The sequence below is a fragment of the Heterodontus francisci genome, chromosome 42 (genome assembly GCF_036365525.1).
Source record: "Heterodontus francisci isolate sHetFra1 chromosome 42, sHetFra1.hap1, whole genome shotgun sequence".
NCBI lineage: Eukaryota > Metazoa > Chordata > Chondrichthyes > Heterodontiformes > Heterodontidae > Heterodontus > Heterodontus francisci.
In genome coordinates this window covers 7,909,480-7,929,890 of record NC_090412.1, presented here as the reverse complement: position 1 = coordinate 7,929,890, position 20,411 = coordinate 7,909,480, and the positions used below count along the sequence as shown (strand labels likewise).

Genomic DNA, 20,411 nt, shown 5'->3' with positions numbered 1-20,411 from the left:
GAGGAAAAATGTTTTTATGCAGCAAGTGGTTAGGTCCTGCAATGCACTGCCAGAGAGTGTGCTGGAGGCAGATTCAATCAAGGCCTTCAAAAGAGAACTGGATAATTATCTGAAGAGAAACAATTCGCAGGGCTATGGGGAAAAGGCGGAGGAGTGGGACTAGGTGAGTTGCTCTTACAGAGAGATGGCACAGACATGACGGCATGAATGGCCTCATTCTGTGCTATAACCATTCTATGATTCTATGAAAAATCCTGAAGTGGTAGTTGAGAGCTAGCGGAGTGACTCCTCGAGAGAATTCCTGCCCTCGGTACTCCTGAGTGATGCCAGTGAGTTGCACTATCTCCTATGGACAATGAAAGTATTACAAAGTTACAAAGTATTTACAGTGCAGAAAGAGGCCATTCGGCCCAACAGGTCGATACTGTTTATGTTCCACATGAATCTCCTACCACCCCTCTTTATCTCACCCTATCAACATATTCTTCTATTCCTTTCTCCCTCGTGTCCTTAGCTAGCCTCTCCTTGAATACATCAATGCTATTCATCTCAATTACTCCTTGTCATTGCGAGTTCCATATTTTAACCCCTCTCTGGTTAGAGAAGTTTCTCCTGAGTTCCCTGTTGCATTTATTAATGATAATCTTATATTTATGGTCTCTGGTTCTGGTCTCACCCGCAGGTGGAAATGTTTTGAGTGGTTGCTCGAATGGAGCACAAACGCTGGCATAGACTAGTTGGGCCAAATGGCCTGTTTATGTGCCATGTATCCTATACCTTATGGAATCTTGTCTGCATCTAATCCCTCCGATATATAAAATAAATGGGTTAATGCCTACATTAAAATAAAGGGAAAAAAAATAATTAAATACGATGGTGTAAATGAAGTAATCTTTAACATCATCCTGTGTCCAAAGTTCTCTTACCATCCTGACAACAGGCTCCATACAGTTTGATAATATGGGGGTGGCTGACTTGTTTCAGTAGGTTGAACTCAGATAAGAGGTCTCGTAGCTCACTCTGAGACGCATTCTCTGCCAGACACAGAAACAGAGAGTAAACTTAATTCAGAGACAGCCATTATTGCACTTAACCTCGACATGTCTCTTACGGCCACAAAACATGAAACAGCAACTTGCAATTATATGAAAAAACATCTGAAATACAAAGGCGTAAACAAAACAAAAAAGTAGGGTGAGGATTGTTTTTAAATCAAGCTTTCTTCAACTTTTTCCCCAAGTTTTTTTTCCCTCTTCCTCCAGCCGAGAAGGTTGGATGATCTGAGCCCTTTGATTCCCCAGTGACTGCTGTGACCAGCTGGTTTAACATGTAACCCAGGCAGAGGCAAATCAGGCAACACTGGGGGGCTGAATTCTACCGGTGGCGGGAACGGAGGTGGCTAGGGGGAACAAGGAACCCTGTCAGATGGCTTCTGATGCTGCCCTGTCACCAGGGAGGTTTCCCAGCAGTGGACAGGAAGCAGGCTGGGGTGCGTATCCACAGTGGTGGGCAGTCAATTCAGACTCCAATAAGGGGCCATTAAACGAGGCCGCCAGCCATGTGGGGAGGCTGCCAGCTTCAAGAAGGCAGAATCCCTGAGTCAGCCTGGGGTGCCATTGGAGCTGGAGTCTCCATGCCCCAAGGAGGGGGCCGTGGGCAGGGAAGGCAGCCCCTGCAGCCCATCAATCCCCCTGGAGGTGTTTCCTCTACAACCCTCAGCTCCCTGAATTTTTAAAAAATTTTTATTGACCTACCTCGAGGCGCCTCGAGATCTCTGACCTCTCCTGTTGGGACTGTTGAGGGTTCAGAGCTGTTGGCCCTCTGATTGGGCCAGCACCATCAAGAACCCACCCACCATCCTGAATTGGACAGCAGGCCTCCAAGCGGCCAGTTAGGAGGCCGCCTGCGGTAAAATCATCAAGCCAGTCCCACTGCTGGCAAATGCGTGCGTGGGACCCACTTTGCACCCCAGCATCAGGGTCCGAAAGCCCACGGTAAAATTCAGCCCTAGGTTTCTCTCTCCCACTGGAAAAAAACAGAGGTGAGAGGAGAATATGTTTTTACACAGCAAGTCGTTATGATCTAAACCACCTGAAAGGGTGGTGGGAGCAGATTCAGTCGTAAATTTCAAAAGAGAATTGGATGTATACTAGCAGCAAGAACATTTGCGGGGCTATGGAGAAGGAGCAAGAGACTGGGGCTAATTGGATAGTTCAAAGAACTGGAACAGGCGCGATGAGCAGTATCATTCGATGGTTCAACACCTTAAGACACTGGTGGCCTTTCTAAAGAAATGTCCTTCAGAGTAAAGGCTGCTGACTGCTCAGGATGCTGAATGAAGAGGCCTCAGTTCTGCAGGTCAGATTCCAGGTACGCATGAAGCTGTGGTATGGGGGCTTGGAGTCAGGATACTCTCCGTTCTGCCAATAAGGTTTCCTAGCTTAGGACCCTTTCTTGATTTCTTGGAGTAAAGGCCACTCACTGTCAGCCTGCAAGGTGGTTACAATACTTGGCACAGTTACACATCAAAGACATTCAGTTTTACCTTTTAACATCTTAACTGCCACAGTGGTGTAGCCTGCTTTGCCCTTGAGCCTGAACGCTGTAGCTTTCACAACTTTCCCAAATTCTCCTTCCCCAAGGGTCTTACCCAGGACCAGGTTCTTCCTTGGGAACTCCCACTTGGGATCCTCCTGTCAGGAGGAAAGACAGAGAACCACTTAAAACAGCTGAAACTGAGGAGTCATTGGCAGGGCCCTTTTTAGTCCAGTAGCTCAAACACAATATTTAAATGCATTACTTTTAAGAAATTCATAAGCGCAAAACATCACCTCACAGATAATTTCTGTGAACAATTTATTCTCCAATAAATCCCTAGCCAAATGTTGTATCTGAAAATGATGCCCTATATGGAAATTATATCCTATATGGAAATGATGGTTTGTATAGAAATGAGTGGCTTTACACAGATCATGCTCTGTGTTTGGATTCAGAGGTCATAAATTAGTAGTAACAATACATGGTAGAGTGTGACTCTCATATTGCGATGTCGATTTGACGGAAGCAGTGGTGTCCTGGTATCATGATGCTGCTGTCCCTCATTTCCTTTCCAACCTGAATCGTTCTCTAGATATCTGCTGGAAGTAAATTTGTAGCAGTTCACTAGAACAATGCAAACAAATAATGGATCTTCGCCGGGACTGGAACAAGCTGAAGTTCGGGTAACTTGCATTTCTGGTGCAGCAAAAGGCAAGAGAACTGTATGTGCCTGCACAAAACAGATGCAGGCTGAACAATGGCACAGGAGCAGACAAAGGGACAAGAAAGCCGAAAAATACTAAACAGCAGCCAAGCTTTGTGACCGGTGGGTTTGGATCGGACACCTGCTTTACAATCTGCCCAATTTTATACTACATTGATACTCCTGGATTGTTGTGAAAACCCATCTGATTCATTAATGTCCTTCAGGGAAGGAAATCTGTTGTCCTTACCTGGTCTGACCTATGTGACTGCGGACCCACTGCAATGTGGTTGACTCTTAAAATAATCTACTCAGTTATATTCAAGAACGTGCCTCACTACCAAGGTGAAGGCAATTAGGGATGGACAATAAATGCTGGCCTTGCCAGCGATGCCCACATCCCATGAATGAATAAAAACAACCTGAACCTGCCCTATTCCCACTGCACGGGTTGGGTTAAGACTTGGGCTGGCGTGTTTGTAAGCTAACAAACATAGACATCTAATGACCTTGTGGACACTCTGAGTACCGCAGATCCTAACTTGGAAACTTATGATGTAGGTGAGCAAGGATCAAAATGAATTCATTAAGTAGTATTTGTAAAGCTTGTACAAGCTGTTTCTCACAAGGTCACAATAAAAATATAATAAAATGGCACTCACCGGTATCTTGAAAGAATCCACTGCCACTTGATTTTCCATAGAATCCATTGAAGGTCTTCGGATATTATTCGAGGAGTAGCTGATTGGATAAGCCTGAGCTGGCCTCCTGAAAGTCATTTCTGCCGAGGCGATGGGAGGTTTGGGAGTGCTTTTGTGGTACCGGTGAATGAAATAGGAAGAGAGCAGCACAGACAGGATGAACGACAGCAGAACTGCAGCTGCAATTATGGTTTTACAAAGATCATCGCAAACGAGCTCTGTGAATGAAACAGAACAGAAAATGCTATGACATTTCCACTGAGCTTGATAGCAAGGCAGGCAGCATCTTGGAGATAGATTTTTCTTTTCCTCCCTATCTTGCCAATATTTTAACCTTTGAGAAGACACATTGACAAACTATCTCTCTAGTCCTCTGCCAAAGCCACTAGGATTGGCGTAAAATGGCACCAGGCTGGCTGACCCTTCATTGCAGTACTGAGGGAGCACTGCATTGTTGGAGGTGCCGACCTTCAGACAGGATGTTAACTGGTAGGTTTTGTTGCCTCAGATTCTTTTTTTCTCCTCCATGAATTATCAATATTAGTGATTGGAGAGGGTGGTGTACAAGGTTGCACCATGTAGTTGGATAGAATGGACCATTGATGAGCAATCTAGGGTCTTATATCACTCTTCTTATCATAGGTTCGAAAACCCCATCTGCTGCTAATTCAGATGACCATCAAAGCCACTAATCAAAGAAGAGCAGGGACTACAACAGGGATTCTCCCAGAGATGGCACATGTTGGGAAGTTGAGGTGCAGCTTGCCCAGAACTTTCCAACTCCCCTGCTGCTTTGCGACACCCCTGTGGCATGGAATCTTGTAAAATTTGTCCCTTGCATTTGCATCTGTTAAATGCCAAGAAAAAGATTCCAGCAATAAACATACCAACAATGTCATCCTTTTGGCAAACGCATTTATTATCGGAATAGCAGACGCAGGTTCCAAATCCTCCTTTAATTCCCCCCAGCTCTCCAGGTTCAAATCCACCAACAACCTTGTCCCATTCTAAATCAAATAGGATAAACAGAACATGTGAGATAGTTAGAGCAGGAACAGTGTTGTTATTACCTTGAATTTCTCTTCTCCTCAATCTTTAATCAACCTAGCTTTACTTGCTAAAGTAAATTGCTAGTCCAATGGGACTCAGGCTTAATCTCCCATACGGTCGAGCTCGCTGTCTCAGCCATGCTGCTGAAATGCTAAGTGGAAGTCAGGCAGGAATGAACTTTGGTCTGGATTTGTACAGATCTTAGAGGATGGCGCCAGGAAGCTCTGGCAAAAGACAAAAAGCTGATTGCAATCTCTGTCTTTCTGCATATTGTTGGTTCACAGTCAGAGCACACATTGGATAAAAAGTAGAGGTAATTATCCCCCAAATAATAAACAAAGCAGCTGTAGTCTTGACAGTCAATTAGGACAGAAGCTGGTTATTTATGAAAGAAAAAGGTGACAAATCTGGATGCACGTCTTCAAGTTTATTGGTGTTCAGAGTTAAAGATTTCAAGATGTGCTCAAACTGTCAAGTTAGAGCCATTTCAAAAGTAACACATAATCACAGCATGGGAAGATAGTTAGGGTCCCACACATTGTGGGAAGGTTTAAGACCAGTGCTGTGTGTGGATGATCTATATATCCAGTCTGCACAATAAAATTCTATCCAACAACTTTAGTTTAGTTTAGAGATACAGCACTGAAACAGGCCCTTCGACCCACCGAGTCTGTGCTGACCATCAACCACCCATTTATACTAATCCTACACTAATTCCATATTCCTACCACATCCCCACATATTTCCCTACCACCTACTTATACTAGTAAAGGCCAATTTACCTATCAACCTGCAAGTCTTTGGCATATGGGAGGAAACCGGAGCACCCGGAGGAAACCCACGCAGACACAGGGAGAACTTGCAAACTCCACACAGACAGTACCCAGAATTGAACCCGGGTCACTGGAGCTGTGAGGCTGCAGTGCTAACCACTGCGCCACTGTGCCGCCCTAAACTGTTGTTTTAGAGTATGGACATCAGTCAAAAAGCTGCACTCCCACTGCACCTCGAATGGAGCTGAACATCCCAGGGGTGCCATGGAAGAAGAGCAGGAAACCACAGATGGGAGGTGATCAAAAGGCACAATTAGAGACATAGTTTTTGAGGAGGGCCACGAAGGTAAGGGAGATGTCAGAAAGCTGAGAGCTTTTGAGACAGAGCCCCATCGTGCAGGGATATGGTTCTGCTGCTGACGGTGGAATTATTGGAAGTGGGGTGGGAAACATACAGTAGGCCAGACTTGAAAAAATGGAGGGTATGAGAGGGGATGTAGGGCTGAAGCAGCGAGGCCACAAAGAGTATGGTGAACATCCATTTGAGGTGCTTGGCAGTCTGGAAAGCAGTCAAACGATTTCTGTACCTTTCTTTGATGGGTGGAGGGTTAGAATTAGAAAGATTTCAAAGGGATCCTTAAGGCTGAATATATCTGAAGATCAGCCAAGTTTATTGGACTTAGGGCATAACACGCAACATGTTTTACACTGGGCTCCATTTTATTTTCCAGTGAAGTGAATGAAACATAACATTGGACAGTGTATAAAATGGGCAAAAATCCAATCCTTGCCAGGCGGGTTAAGTTAAAATGACCCCTTTAGTCTTAATCACAGCATGATGGCTGAGACACCTTTGTAAACAGCACTGTCAAGCATTGAGATTAGCTAGATAATATTTGAAAGTAATTAACAGAATAAGTAGTTGGACACTGTCCTCTAAGGGCATGAGTGTTACACCATATAACACACAATGTGTTATTCTACTGCTCAGGTGCAGCTGTGTGTGACCTGTTGTATACCTTTAGACCACAGCAACTAATTCCTCTACCTTTATAAAGCTAATATCTCTTCAGCAGATGCAGAGGTCAGAAAAAAAAACACCAGAAAGGAACCATTGGCTTTCTTTCGCTTTCTGATCATTTTTTTGTAACGTGTGATGCAGAAATTGGCTTGCGTGGCAAAATTTTAGAGCTGACATATGTCAGACACACCTCAAAACAAAGACGTGATTGCTCTCTCTGGTGCCCATGCTGACCTGCACATGGCAACTCAAGATTTAGCAAGGTAAGTGTAGTTACATACCGATGCAGTCTTGGGGACACGTACTCTTCTTTTTCTCCACAACATCACAATATCCATCTGGACAGCTGGAGAGGTCTGATGAGCAGGTGGAGTAGTTCTTTGATATACCTGCAGAAAGAAATCAAAGATCGAAGTGACAAATCCACTGAGCAGCCAAACAACAGATCTAAAGTGATTGCATATTAATGCACAGCTAAATTCTGAACAACATACACAGTTTACATAATGGGATTGATTTACAAAGTATTTAAAGCACAGAAACAGGCCATTCAGCCCAACAGCTCCATGCTATTGTTTATACTCCACGTGAGTCTCCTCCCTTCTTCATCTAATCCTAACAATATTTCCCTTCATTCCTTTCTGCCTCATGTGCTTATGAAGCTTCTCCTTAAACGCATCTGCGCGATTCACCTCAACTACTCCCTGTGGTAGCGAGTTCCACTTTCTCACCACGCTATGTAAAACATTTTCTCTTGAATTCCCTATTGGATATATTAGGGACTAAATTATATTTTTGACCTCTAGTTCTGTTCTCCCTGGCAAGTGGAAACATCTCTAGGTTTACTTTATTAAGCCTTTCACAATCTTAAAGACCTCTGTTAGGGCACCTCTCAGTCTTCTCTTTCCCAGGGAGAAGCACCGTTGCCTGTTCAATCTTTCCTGATAGCTGGAACCTCTCGGTTCTGGTATCACTCGAGTAAATATTTTTTTTGCACTTTCTTCAGTGCCTGTATATCCCTTTCACAATGTGGAGACCAGAAATGTTCACAGTTTGCAAAGTGTGGTCCAACAAGTGTTGATACAAATTTAACATAACTTCTATGCGTTTCAGTTCCATCTCTCTAGAAATATGGTTTGATACAACTGAGTGTCTTGCTGGGCCACACCAAGGCAATGAAGAGTCGACAGTGTTGGTGAGGAACTGGAGTCACTTTAAAGCCAAATCGGGTAAGCACTGCAGGTTTTCTTCCTGAAGGGTCAATAGTGAACCAATCGGGTTTTTACGACAACCCGACAACTCCATGACCGTTTTTATGGCTACCATTTCTTTTATTTCCAGATCTTTTAAAATTGAATTCCTCAAACTGGATTTGAACTCCCGTTCTTGGGATTATTCATCCAGGCTTTTAGATTACTGGTTAAGTTACATAACCGTTACATTATCTAATGAAAGAAAAACAAATGCTTGCATCTATCGGGCTTATAATGTCTCTTTGAAATATCTCAAAGCATTACACACACAGTGACTTTCTGTATACAATGGCAACATGCAGCCATTTTTTGCACAGCAAGATTCCACAACAAGAGCTGGAAGACCAGTTAAAAGGCTTTTTTTGGTATTGGTAATGGAGGCAAATTGGCTCGGAAACCAGGAAATCTCCTGCTCATATGCGAATTGTGTCATGGAATCTTTCCTGTTTATCAGAACAGGCAGGTGGAGTCTCAGCTTAACATTTCAATTGCAGGACAGATTTTACCAAGCCCACGACATCGGGCTCTGTGGATGGTGTGGGAGGGTTGGCGGGGCGGGGGGGGGGTGGGGGGTTGCCGAAGATGGTGCCAACAGCGGTCCGTTATGGGAGGCCGCCGCCAAGAGGGCCCAGCCCGATCCTCCTGGCAGTGGCGAGGCTCCATGGTGGCCCCTCCCGCCACTGGGCGACGGGACCTGGATTTGAATATTTAAATTAATGACACGCATAAATTTAAAGCAGTTTACCTTCAATCTTCGGCGCGGCAGCCGGTACACCGGCACCTTCAATTCCCTGTCTTGGGAAAGCTGGCGTGACACTGATGGGGAGGGGGGAGCAGTTACGATTTTCAGTGCGGTGGGGTTGGGGGAACAGGGTCAAATAAATGTAATGTTTGTAAGGGACGGTGGGAAGGGGTGAACTTTAAACTTTGTGCAGTCTGTGTGTGGGGGGTGGATGTGGGGGAATTAAAAGGTAAGTGTTTTGGGGGGGAAGGGAAAATAGTTAATATTATTGTTATTGGGGGGTTTGGAAAGGGGTGTTAGAAATTTTTTGTATAAATGTTGGGAGTGGCTACTGCTTTAAAAATTTAAATTGACCGGCAGGACTGGCATCCCTTTAAAAATATCACCACTGCCTGCGCACAGGGAGCTGACACCATTGCCGGGGATGGACAGCCCATTCCGTCCACATGATCAGGGGGAGTGGCCGCACCAGCTATTTAAATGAGCCACTGCGCAGGAGATCGCGGTGGCTCTTTGGCATGCAGCCCGCCCTTTTTTGAGCTCACCAGCAGGCTCTTAAAACCCAGCCCAACGTGTCTGAGAGCACGACACTCTCTTCACTGTTGCAGTGAAGTGTCAGCCGAGGTCATGTGCTCATGTCCTGGTATGGAGTTTGAACTCACAACCTCTTAACTCAAAGGCAACAGTGCTACCGAATGGAGGCAGAAAAAAAAAAATACCCATCAGCAACGCTTAGTGGATATAGTTTCAATCAAAGTTTGTTCAGTCCTGGGTACAGACTTACTGTTGAAAAGCCAATACTACTTCGGGTCTAATGCATGAACCGATTTGGGCCAAATGGCCTTCTTCATCTGCAATTATCTTGTGATCAGGTGAATCAGAAGGTAAGGAAAACTTATCGGAAGTTAGGGAGATGGTGTTTTTGGAGCTTGTGGTCGATTGCTGTAATGAGAGAAAGCAGTGCCATTGCGAGTTAACTGTTGACTATCCTGCTGTGTATCTCCTTCTTTAGATAGTTCAAGTGGATGGTAAGATCCCACAACACGATTTGAAAAAGATCAGGGAGCACTTGAAGTGTCCTCCCTCCACCAAAAATAATTTAGCCAGTTATTATTTCCTGTCGGCTTGACCTACATAATGGCGACCATTGCATTTCCAATTATTAATTGAGGCATCTTGAAGCATTTTTGAGACCTGGAGGCAAAATGTAAACACAATTCATTTGAAAGTATTTATATTGAAGTCAGTCAGTGGTTGGTATTAATGTCTTATATATAATGCACAGTTAACAAGAAGGAAAAACTGATGCACTGAGTTATTACAGAAGATACCTACCCTTTTCAAAGCCCTGTCGCCACTGACATTTCCCAGTTAATGTTCCAAGTCCGCCACATTCCTCACACTCAGAGCGCTGTTTGTTTGTTGCACACATTTTGGGACAATTGCTATTTTTGTCAGTGTCTAGAGAGAAAAAAAACATCAATTAATTCCATGTATTTTCAACCATGGTTTAAAATTTGCTTATCACGCATATTGTCACTTTCAATTATCCAATGGGGTCATTTGGGTTAAGGGCAACAATGGAGAGAATCATATCTAGCCAGAAGGGGAAACTGATTTCTTAGGAAAGAAGCAGAGAGTTTTAAAAAAAGACTTACATTTATAAAGCACATTTCACAACCTCAGGATGTCCCAAATTGCTTTACAGCCAATGATGGGCTTTTGAACTGTAGCTACTGTTGTAATGTGGGGAACACAGCAGCCAATTTACACACAGCAAGCTCTCAGAAACAGCAATGTGATAATGACCAGATAATCTGTTTTTGTAATGTTCGTTGAGGGATAAATATTGGACAGGACACCAGGGAAAACTCCCCTGTTGTTCTTCAAAATAGTGCTTTGGAATTTTGAATATCCACCTGAGAAACCAGACAAGGCCTCGGTTTAATGTTGCATCCAAAAGACAGCACCTCCAACAGTGCAGCACTCCCTCAGTACTGCAGTAAAGCATCAGCCTTGATTTTTGTGCTGAAGTCTTGCAACGGGACTTGAACCCACAACCTTCTAACTTAGAGATAAGAGGGCGACCCACTGAGCCACAGCACAAATAGCAAAGAACAAAGTGGCAATATTGCAGCAAAAATGCTTAACATGTGCATCAAATTCCTCTCCTATTTTAACGTGGGCATTATCCTCTTATTGTCAGCTGGTTAATAGTTAATACTTAGAGTAATTTACGGCATAGAAGGAGGTCATTCAGCCTATCGAGTCCATGCCGGCTCTCCGCGGAGCAATCCAGTCATCCTAATCTATCCCCATAGCCCTGCAAGTTTATTTGCTTCAAGTGCCCATCCAATTTCCTTTTGAAATCATTGATTGTCTCCACTTACACCACACTTGTGAGCAGTGAGTTCCAGTCATTACCACTCGCTGTGTAAAAAAGTTCTTTCACATATTCCCCCTGTAACTCTTGCCCAAAACCTTCAATCAGTGTCCCCTAGTCCTTGTACCATCAGTTAATGAGAACATTTTTTCCTTGTCTAACTTATCAAAGCAGCCTTGTCAAAACAGTGGACAAACTTGGTACAAGTAGTGGAAGGGGGCAGATATTTATTTTCACTGCTGGGGCAGAACAGATCGCCCACCCTAAATCGAATGCATCCAATTTTCATTCCATTGAGTAATCAGTAACGTGTTCCTCGGAGGGGTTAGCCCACAGATGCTCAGGTGAGGGAGGTGATGTTGGAGCAATTGTGTCCTGTGCTGAACTGGTCTCTCTAGAATCACATGGAGATAAGAAGCAAGTCTGGAAGACCTTGAATGATGAGACAATGAATCTACGACACATGGGGTCATGTACAGACTATGGAACAAGTGGGCTTAAAGGGCCAAATGTCTTTATATTGTTCCTGGTATTCTTGTGTTACTGCTGTCGATCTGTAGATGCCTCGTACAGCAGAATCCAAGGTTACCACACATATCTAAAACATGGTATTATTTATTCACCAAGCACTAACCTGGTGTGAATGACTTGGCTAGAATACAAGGTTTTAATAAGGTTTATTACATTAAGCAAGCACTTCCAGGTTAGGTATAGGATTGGACACAATTAGTGGTTAAATTACTGAACTAGTAATCCAGAGGTCTGGACTAATGATCCAAAGAACCTGAGTTCAAATCCCACCTTGGCAGTTTAAAAATGATGAAAATAAGATGTGGTACCAGTAAAAGTGACCATGAAGCTGTTGGACTGTTGTACAAACCCAACAAATCGACTAATATCCTTTACAGAAGGAAATCTGTCATCCTTAGCCAGGCTGGCCTATAAGTGACCCCAGTCTTGCACCATTGTGCTTGACTCAACTGCCCTCTGAAGTGTCCTAGCAAGCCACTCAGTTGTATCAGACTGTTACCACCTTTGCAGGGCAACTAGGGATTGGCGGTAAATGTCTGCCTTGCCAGCACAGGCCACAACCTGAGAATGAATTTTTAAAAATCCCCCTCAGAATCCCCTCTCAAATGTACCTTAAACCCGGAAGATTACCCTCCCTTCCCTGTGCACTTCCACAAACTGCCCAAACTTTCTGGAATAGGCACACTCTTTATATCAATCACTGAAGGAAGAATGACACCTCGGCAGCCAGAACATAAGAACTTAAGAAATAGGATCAGGGGTGTGCCTTATGGCCCCTCAAGCCTGCTCTGCCATCCAATAGATTATGGCTGATCTTCCACCTCAGATTCACCTATCCCATATCCCTTGATTCTTTTCTCTCTCATCTGAAAAGGAAGTAGGTCATAGAAGATAACAGTGAAAAGCCTTAAACAAGGGGAAAAGAGAAGGAAATCAGAAACACCAAATAAGAAGCACTGATACGTACGTGCACCCTCGAGTGTGACAATGATACTGGCCTTAGCCTCCTCCTTGCTCTGTGGTTCATTAGCAATGACAGTATAATGAAGTTTGGAACACGAGCTGTTTCTCAGCACTTTCACATCATTGATGTACAGGAACCCAAATATATCCTCCGCTCTCTTAAGAACCCCCACAATGGAAGAACAGTTTTTGTCCTGTTGTGTGGTGTTCTCCTCAGTACGGACCAGGGGCACCAGTGTGTAGCTTATATTTAACGCTTGAAAGTTCAGACAGTTTGCTATGCAAATTCTTCCAATCTGTAACACACAGTGGAAAGAGCAATAATCTGCGGTTAACCTTCAACCAAGGAGTGAGATAAAAACAGAAAGTGCTGGATGTACTCAGCAGGTCCGGCAGCATCTGTGGAGAGAGAAGCAGAGTTAATGTGTCAGGTCGGTGACCTTTCATCAGAACTGGCAAAGGTTAGAAATGTAATAGGTTTTAAGCAAGTAAAGCGGGGGTGGGGGGAAAAGAAAACAAAAGGAAAGGCGTGTGTTAGGACAGAGGGCCGGAGAGATTATGGGGGTCATGGGGTAAAGGTGCTAATGTGCTAATGGTGTTGTGAAAGACAAAACATTAGTGCAGAGTGTTAATGACAGAATAATGAACAGCCCTAGCCAAAAGGAAAAACATGAAACAACCAGTAGGCACGCACATGGCAAAAAAATGATGAAACAAAATAAAATTAAAATTAAAAAGGGCAAGTCATGACTCTGAAATTATTGAACTCAGTGTTCAGTCAGGTAGGCTGTAGTGTGCCTGATCGGAAAATGAGGTGCAGTTCCTTGAGCTTGCGTTGATGTTTACTGGAACACTGCAGCAGGACCTGGACAGAGATCTGGGCATGAGAGCAGGGTGGGTGTTGAAATGGCAAGTGACCGGAAGCTCGGGGTCGTGCTTTTGGACTGAGTGGAAATGTTCCACAAAGCGGTCACCCAAGCTGCATTTGGTCTCCCCAATATAGAGGTGACCACATTGTGAGCAGCGAGTACAATATATTAAATTGAAAGAAGTACAAGTAAATCGCTGCTTCACCTGAAAGGAGTGTTTGGGGCCTTGGATAGTGAGGAGAAAGGAGGTAAAAGGGCAGGTATTACACCTCCTGCGATTGCATGGGAAGGTGCCGTGGGAAGGGGACGAGGTGGTGGGGATAATGGAGGGGTGGACCAGGGTGTCAGGGAGGAAACGATCCCTTTGGAATGCTAACAGGGGAAGGGAGGGGAAGATGCTTTTGGTAGTGGCATCACGCTGGAGGTGGTAGAAATGGCGGAGGATGGTCCTTTGGATGTGTAGGCTGGTGGGGTGGAAAATGAGGACAAGGGGAACCCTGTCGCAGTTCTGGGAGGGAGGGGAAGGGGTGAGGGCAGAAGTGTGGGAAATGGGTCAGACGCGGTTGAGGGCGTGACAGGACAATCCCAGCAATCTTGTGCACAATGACTCACTTTGTCCCTGCTGAATTGGCTGAACGATTGTTTATCTAAAATCGTTAGACCAGCATATTCAGATTGCCAACTCTCCAGGATTGTCTAGGAATTGGAGATTAATCTCCAGGACACGGCTACGAGCAACACCTGAGAGAAAAGTCGTGGGGGGCGGAAAAGTGTGTTTTGAAATTTTCTTTGAATGCTGTTATTGATTAGTTTTCAATATATTAGAGGTGGAAAGTAGCTGTTTGACTGACAGTCAGGCAGCGAAAAGTCTGATCACTTTCTGATTGGCTGTGGGAAGCTCGTGTGCTGTGAAAATGGACCTGTCTAGCAACCAATGGCGGGATGGTGGAGAGGGAGGGCTTTTGGAGGCAAAATGTCTGTTCACTTTTGTCCTTCCCAACCCAGAATCCTTTTCTCCTGCTGTATCTTAATGTATTGATATACAAGCTTATTTTATCCCTTGTTTAAATATCATATCTTTATTCAGCATTACCATCACTGAATCCCCACCATTAACATCTTGGGGTTACCATTGATCAGAAACTTAACTAGACCAGCCATATAAATACTGTAGCTACAAGAGCAGGTCAGAGGCTGGGAATCTTGCAGCAAGTAACTCACCAAAGCCTGTCCACCTTCTAACAAGGCACAAGTCAGGAGTGTGATGGAATACTCTCCACTTGCCTGGATGAGTGCAGCTCCAACAACTTTCAAGAGGATAAAGCAGCCCACTTGATTGGCACCCCATCAAACTTTCTGTTTTTATTTCAGATATCCAGCATCCACAGTATTTTGCTTTTATAACTATGGAGTGAACCTTGACTTAGTGGCTAGCGGTCCTGCTTAATTCTAAGTCGGAAGGTGGAGGGTTTGAACCCCACTCCAGACAGTCTAGGCGAGTGGCGATGGAGCTCTGGGTCTGAAGTATGGGATGAGCCCCCCGCCGCCAGCCTCCCAGAAAGGTATTCACATCTGAAGGGGGTAGGTGCTCGCCACTCATTGTATGGGTTGCAGGAGCCCATAGAACCCTCGTGCAGAATAGGATTAACACCTCTGTTGGCTGGTATGAAGATGGTTGTGTCCATGCTAGGAGTGCTCACTTCATGGCCTGAGGATGTCACATCATCACATCTAACTTTAAGGGGAAAAGAACTTTCAGCTGAATCTGAGGTCAGAGATAAATGACAAATTATTTATTATGAACAAATTTTTGACTCATCGAAATTTCTTGGCACTGCTGAGCGGACTACTGGTTTCCCAACCCAGATTAGGTCCAACAGTAACCTGAAGTACATTTATAAGGAACCTGCACTGCAGTAAAATGGTTTCCATAGAGAACAGATCAACTGTGCAGCAGTATAGGAAGAGTTAAGGAAGAGGGCTGAAGATATGGTCAAGAGGTTGGTCTTGAGGAGACATCTGAAGAAGGAGAGAGAGTTAACGAACTAGAGGAGCTTAGGAAGAGAGTTCAGAGTGCAGGGGCAAAGACTAATGAAGGAACTATCACCAAAGGCAAAACAAAGATGCAAAGAAGGCAGAGAGTAGAGGATGCTTTATGGCACATAGGACAGAAAGGGATCATGGAGGTGTGAGGGGAGACACTGTCTTCTGATTTGTAATTGAAGATAATGATTTTGAATTTAGTGCATTGGGTAATGGGAGAGCTATTACAGAGCTAACTGCACTGCAAAACTCCTATTCATCTGCCCCAATATATCCTGGGCCTCAGGTTTAACTGACCAAGGTGAAGTTTTGCATTTCACACAACAGCCATCATGGTGAGTGAAAAAGAGAGAGAAATCTTTCATTTCAGTCTGGGCTGGATTTAAGCTGAGGTAAGCAGTGTGCTATCTCAATCCACTGACAACTGGCTGAAAACAAGTGGCAATAACTCAGGGAGGTTGAGCCAATAGAGGGGATACAATGCAGATTTACCAAAATGCTGCCTGGTATGAGGAAATACAAAAACAAAGGGAGACTTGAAAAAATGGGGCAGTTTTGCTTGAACAGAGCAAGTTTGATAGAGGGGTTTGAAATTATAAAGGGATGAGACAAAGTAGATAGGAAAGGACTCTTTCCAGTGATTGAAGGAACTAGAACAAGGGGCCATAGAGTCATTATGGCACAGAAGGAGGCCATTTGGCCCATTGAGTCTACACCAGCTCTCTGTAGAACAATCCAGTCAGGCCCATTCCCTCTCTCGATCCCTGTATCCCTGCAAGTTTATATTCCCCAAGTGCCCATCCAATTTCCTTTTGAAATTATTAATTGTCACCACATCCACCACCCTTGTAGGCAGCGAGTTCCAGGTCAATCGCTGCGTAAAAATGTTCTTCCTCACATATAGCTATAAGGTTAAGAGATTTGCACCCAGGCTGTGAAATGCACTACCAGAGTTAGTGATTGGAATAGAGACAATACCAATATTTAAGAAATGGTAGGGTTGAACGAAAGGGGACCAGAGAACTCACATGGGATTAGGATACTGCTCTTGTGGAGGATAAATACCAGCATGGACTGGGCGGTCCACCCGACCTGTTAACCTGTTTAATTTCTGTGTTTGAAAAAAAAAGCCCAGATTCTTAAAAACTGCTCCCCCAGAAGCAGAGACATATCTCAGAACAAGATCAATACCACAACACTACACATCATCAATATTAAAACATATCTTTTTTATTAGTTGCGCTTAAATTTCCTCAATTGTTCAGATTTTGTCTTTCTTCCTGCAGAACGCCCAATCATTTAAAATAAAAACAAATCACCTTTGCGGAACGTCCTGCATTCCTGTTCAATGAGAAGTGGAATGTTTTCTCAGTGAATTCAATGATGATTGGCTGGATAGTAACATTGAAATGAAGCATCACTGAACTGTTTGGGCCATTGTATTCAGTATCATGGACCAGGACATCCAAACTGAAAGATCGGTTCTCAGAGATTGACAGGTTTTTCTTCAGTATCAACTCTAAATAAAACATTGGAAAATACACAGAATTACATCTCATCTACTGCATAGAACACTGGCCTATGCTAGAATTAATGCTCCTTGCGAGCCTCCTCACACCCTTCTTTAAATCTAAAAGCAAAATACTGCGGATGCTGGAAATCTGAAATAAAAACAAGAAATGCTGGAATCACTCAGCAGGTCTGGCAGCATCTGTGGAGAGAGAAGCAGAGTTAACGTTCCGGGTCAGTGACCTGAAACGTTAACTCTGCTTCTCTTTCCACAGATGCTGCCAGACCTGCTGAGTGATTCCAGCATTTCTTCTTTAAATCTATCTATCTGTGCATTCTCTCATCTACCTTCATATGCTTTAATACCGATCTATTTACTTAATTATTGATCAATTGATCTTCCTTTACATCTACTATAAGACTTTCAATTCCTCACTTATGGATGGAAAGGTGTGGAAGGGGAGATTGGGATTTCTTGATCTACGCAGAGCCCTCACTAGCATAGTATTGGTGAAATCAACTGCCATATGTAGCCTGTTTGAAATAGGGTTTAATATTCTGAGGGTCTTCTCTTGCTCCATCATTTTTGTGATCAACTAACTTCAATCAATGAATCCCACTGGAATTTTGATCCAGTTGCTGTTCTATGGATTGACCAGCAACTAATGTAACCATTGTGCTTCTATCTATCATTGCAATATTGATCTACTTATCTGTCTCAGCATCATCCATCTATCACAAGTTTCACAAGTTTTCAAAGAGGCGCCCCTAGAATGTCTTTAAGGGGTCAAGCTCCTCAGGTATCTCTCATCAGAAGTCATGTGTGTGAACACAGTTTCTCGACAATTTAGTATTATCTGTGATCTGCATTTGGTGGCTCAGTTTACTCTGGATGCTGAGCCCAGGTAACGTTTACTGAAACAAATCCACTGCTCTGGGTAGCTGACACTATCTTTCAGAAGTCAGCACAAGGGGTCTTCGAAAGTGTATATAGTTGAGGAACACATCAGCGATCATCTAACAGAATGGAGGAACCAGCTTGATGGGCTGAATGGCCTACTCCAGTTCCTATGCTTCTTTGTACCAATATTTGTAGGAGCTACCTCACACCGAAGTAAGAAAACCACTGACCCATACGTTCACCCACTATTGATCTGTGTACCTGCCTGCCCATTTTCTATAAAGCTGTGCCCACCCATTTTCCATGGTGGATCCCCAATCCCACAATCTCTTCACGCATTTTTCTTTCAAAAAATCAGTCTAACCATCCATCAATCTATCTTACTTCCATTTGCCTACCCATGGAGCCATCCTTCAATCTTCCCCTACCCAATTGCCTTTCTTAAAGGAAAAAGAACAACTTGCATTTATATAGCGCCTTTTACAACTGCCAGACCTCTCAGAAAACTTTACGACCAATGAAGTACTTTTTTGAAGTTCAGTCACTGTTGTACTGCAGGAATCATAGCAACAATTTGCACACAGCAAGCTCCCACAACAGAAATGTGATAATGACCAGATAATCTGCTTTTGTGATGTTGTTTGAGGCATAAATATTGACCAGGACACAACTCCCCTCCTCAGCTTCAAAATAGTGACATGGGATCTTTTATATCCACCTGAGAGGGCAGATGGGGCCTCAGTTTAACATCTCACCTAAAAGATGGCAGCGTCAACAATGCAGCACTCCCTCAGCACTGCGCTGGAGTGTCAGCCTTGTGCTCAAGTTCCAGGGTTGGGTTTGAAGCCAGAATCATCTGACTCAGACCATTCCAAGCTGACACACTGCTATAGTCAAGCCACCCACTACTGAAATATGCACCTTCATTGACATGTTGATATGTTTTATTCATCCAGTCACCCATTATTGACCCACTCTGTCTTCTAACACCTTTATCTTCGAGTCAGCAGTGGTTCAGTGATCACAGTCCCACTTCTGAGTCAGAAGGTTCCGGGTTCCCGCTCTAGAGACTTGCCCACGTGATCTAGGCTGAAGACACTCCAGTGTAGAACCCTCTCAGTTGGCACTGCTCACTTTTGAATGAGACGTTAAACCGTGGTCCAGTCTTCCCTTTCAAGTGGACATAAAAGATCCCAAGGCAGTTTTGAAGAAGAGCAGGAGAGTACTTGGTACTGCTTGTGGGAGCTTGCTGTGCATGAATTGCCTCCTATGTTCCCTACATTACAACAAAAGTACTTTGTCAGCTGAAAACCACTTCGGGATGTCCTGAGATCATGAAAGGCACTACATAAATGCAAGTCTTTTATAAAATCTCTCTCTCAATTGGTCATTACTTTGATGAAGCACAACAGGAATACATTTTCCAGGGTGCGCTGGAACTTGACCTATCAGGAGCCCAGGTTGATAAAGTGGGAGAGAGCTGCCTGTCATGGAAAATCCCCAGGATAATTACTCACAACATGCCAGTCAGATTTAAACTGGCATTTATTTTATTTTATTCCTGCACTGGTTTATGCAGGGGTTAGATTATCAACTCGCTGCCTTGCCATCAAACCGTCACTGCCCATAGGCCCATGGCACAGTTTGAAAGTAGGGCCTTTTCTACAACTATTGGCAATCCACATCTGGACACCAAGTTGATAATCTAGCCGTTGGCGTTTTGTTAGCCTTTGTTTCGTCTTCATGAGGGTCTTTCAGACAAAACCTAATAGAGTTCAAAATTGTAAATGTTATGATTCCTGGTGTAGAACTTTGTATGATTGTGAATCTGGACCCAGTGGTTAGCGTGTCAGATATGTGGCCCACATAATTTTCCATCCATAGTTTTAATGGATGGAACATTGAGTTTGCTGCCTTCTGTCAGAACATAAGTACTAAGAGTAGGAGAAGGCCATAAGGCCCCTGCGAGTCTGCTCCACCATTCAGTAAGATCAGGTTCAATAAATCTGATGTGGGATTCCCACTGCACAAAACTCTATACCAGGAGCACTTAATCACAAAAGTTTCCCCGACACTGAGCACTTCTAAGTGATTCAGCCTGACGGTCACGGTCTGAGTAAATCACCAGTGTTCTGCCTGCCAGCAGGCAATCAGAGTGGAGAAGATTCTGTGTACGTGTAACAAAATCGTAATGCTGTTTATAAACACAGCACACTGATATCATCCTTTCCCTTTACCCCTGTGTTGCTGACCTTTATATTAACACCAAAACTCTCTTCATGAGTCCAGGGACTATGGAAGTTGAATCAGTTTTATAGAAGACCCAGCATCACAGCGCAGTCAGTCCTCTATCCCGTTCCTATTAACGAGCTTGCTTCTCTTTCAGCTTTTGGTTCTGACAGAGGGTGCAAATCCAAAATATAAACCTGCA

The 20,411-nt window shown here is 43.9% G+C and overlaps 1 protein-coding gene across 1 annotated transcript in view; it reads right to left on the bottom strand.

Moving 5' to 3' along the window:
• ret (ret proto-oncogene receptor tyrosine kinase) overlaps positions 1 to 20,411 on the bottom strand; it is an 86,321-nt gene that overhangs the window by 15,490 nt on the left and 50,420 nt on the right. Inside the window, exons 6-13 of the mRNA XM_068020477.1 lie at positions 16,890 to 17,089; positions 12,663 to 12,954; positions 10,117 to 10,242; positions 7,068 to 7,175; positions 4,830 to 4,949; positions 3,904 to 4,160; positions 2,546 to 2,693; positions 927 to 1,034 (exon numbers count right to left, since the gene is read on the bottom strand). Of these exons, the coding sequence (XP_067876578.1) occupies positions 927 to 1,034; positions 2,546 to 2,693; positions 3,904 to 4,160; positions 4,830 to 4,949; positions 7,068 to 7,175; positions 10,117 to 10,242; positions 12,663 to 12,954; positions 16,890 to 17,089 (1,359 nt within the window). The remainder of the gene's footprint in view (positions 1 to 926; positions 1,035 to 2,545; positions 2,694 to 3,903; positions 4,161 to 4,829; positions 4,950 to 7,067; positions 7,176 to 10,116; positions 10,243 to 12,662; positions 12,955 to 16,889; positions 17,090 to 20,411) is intronic.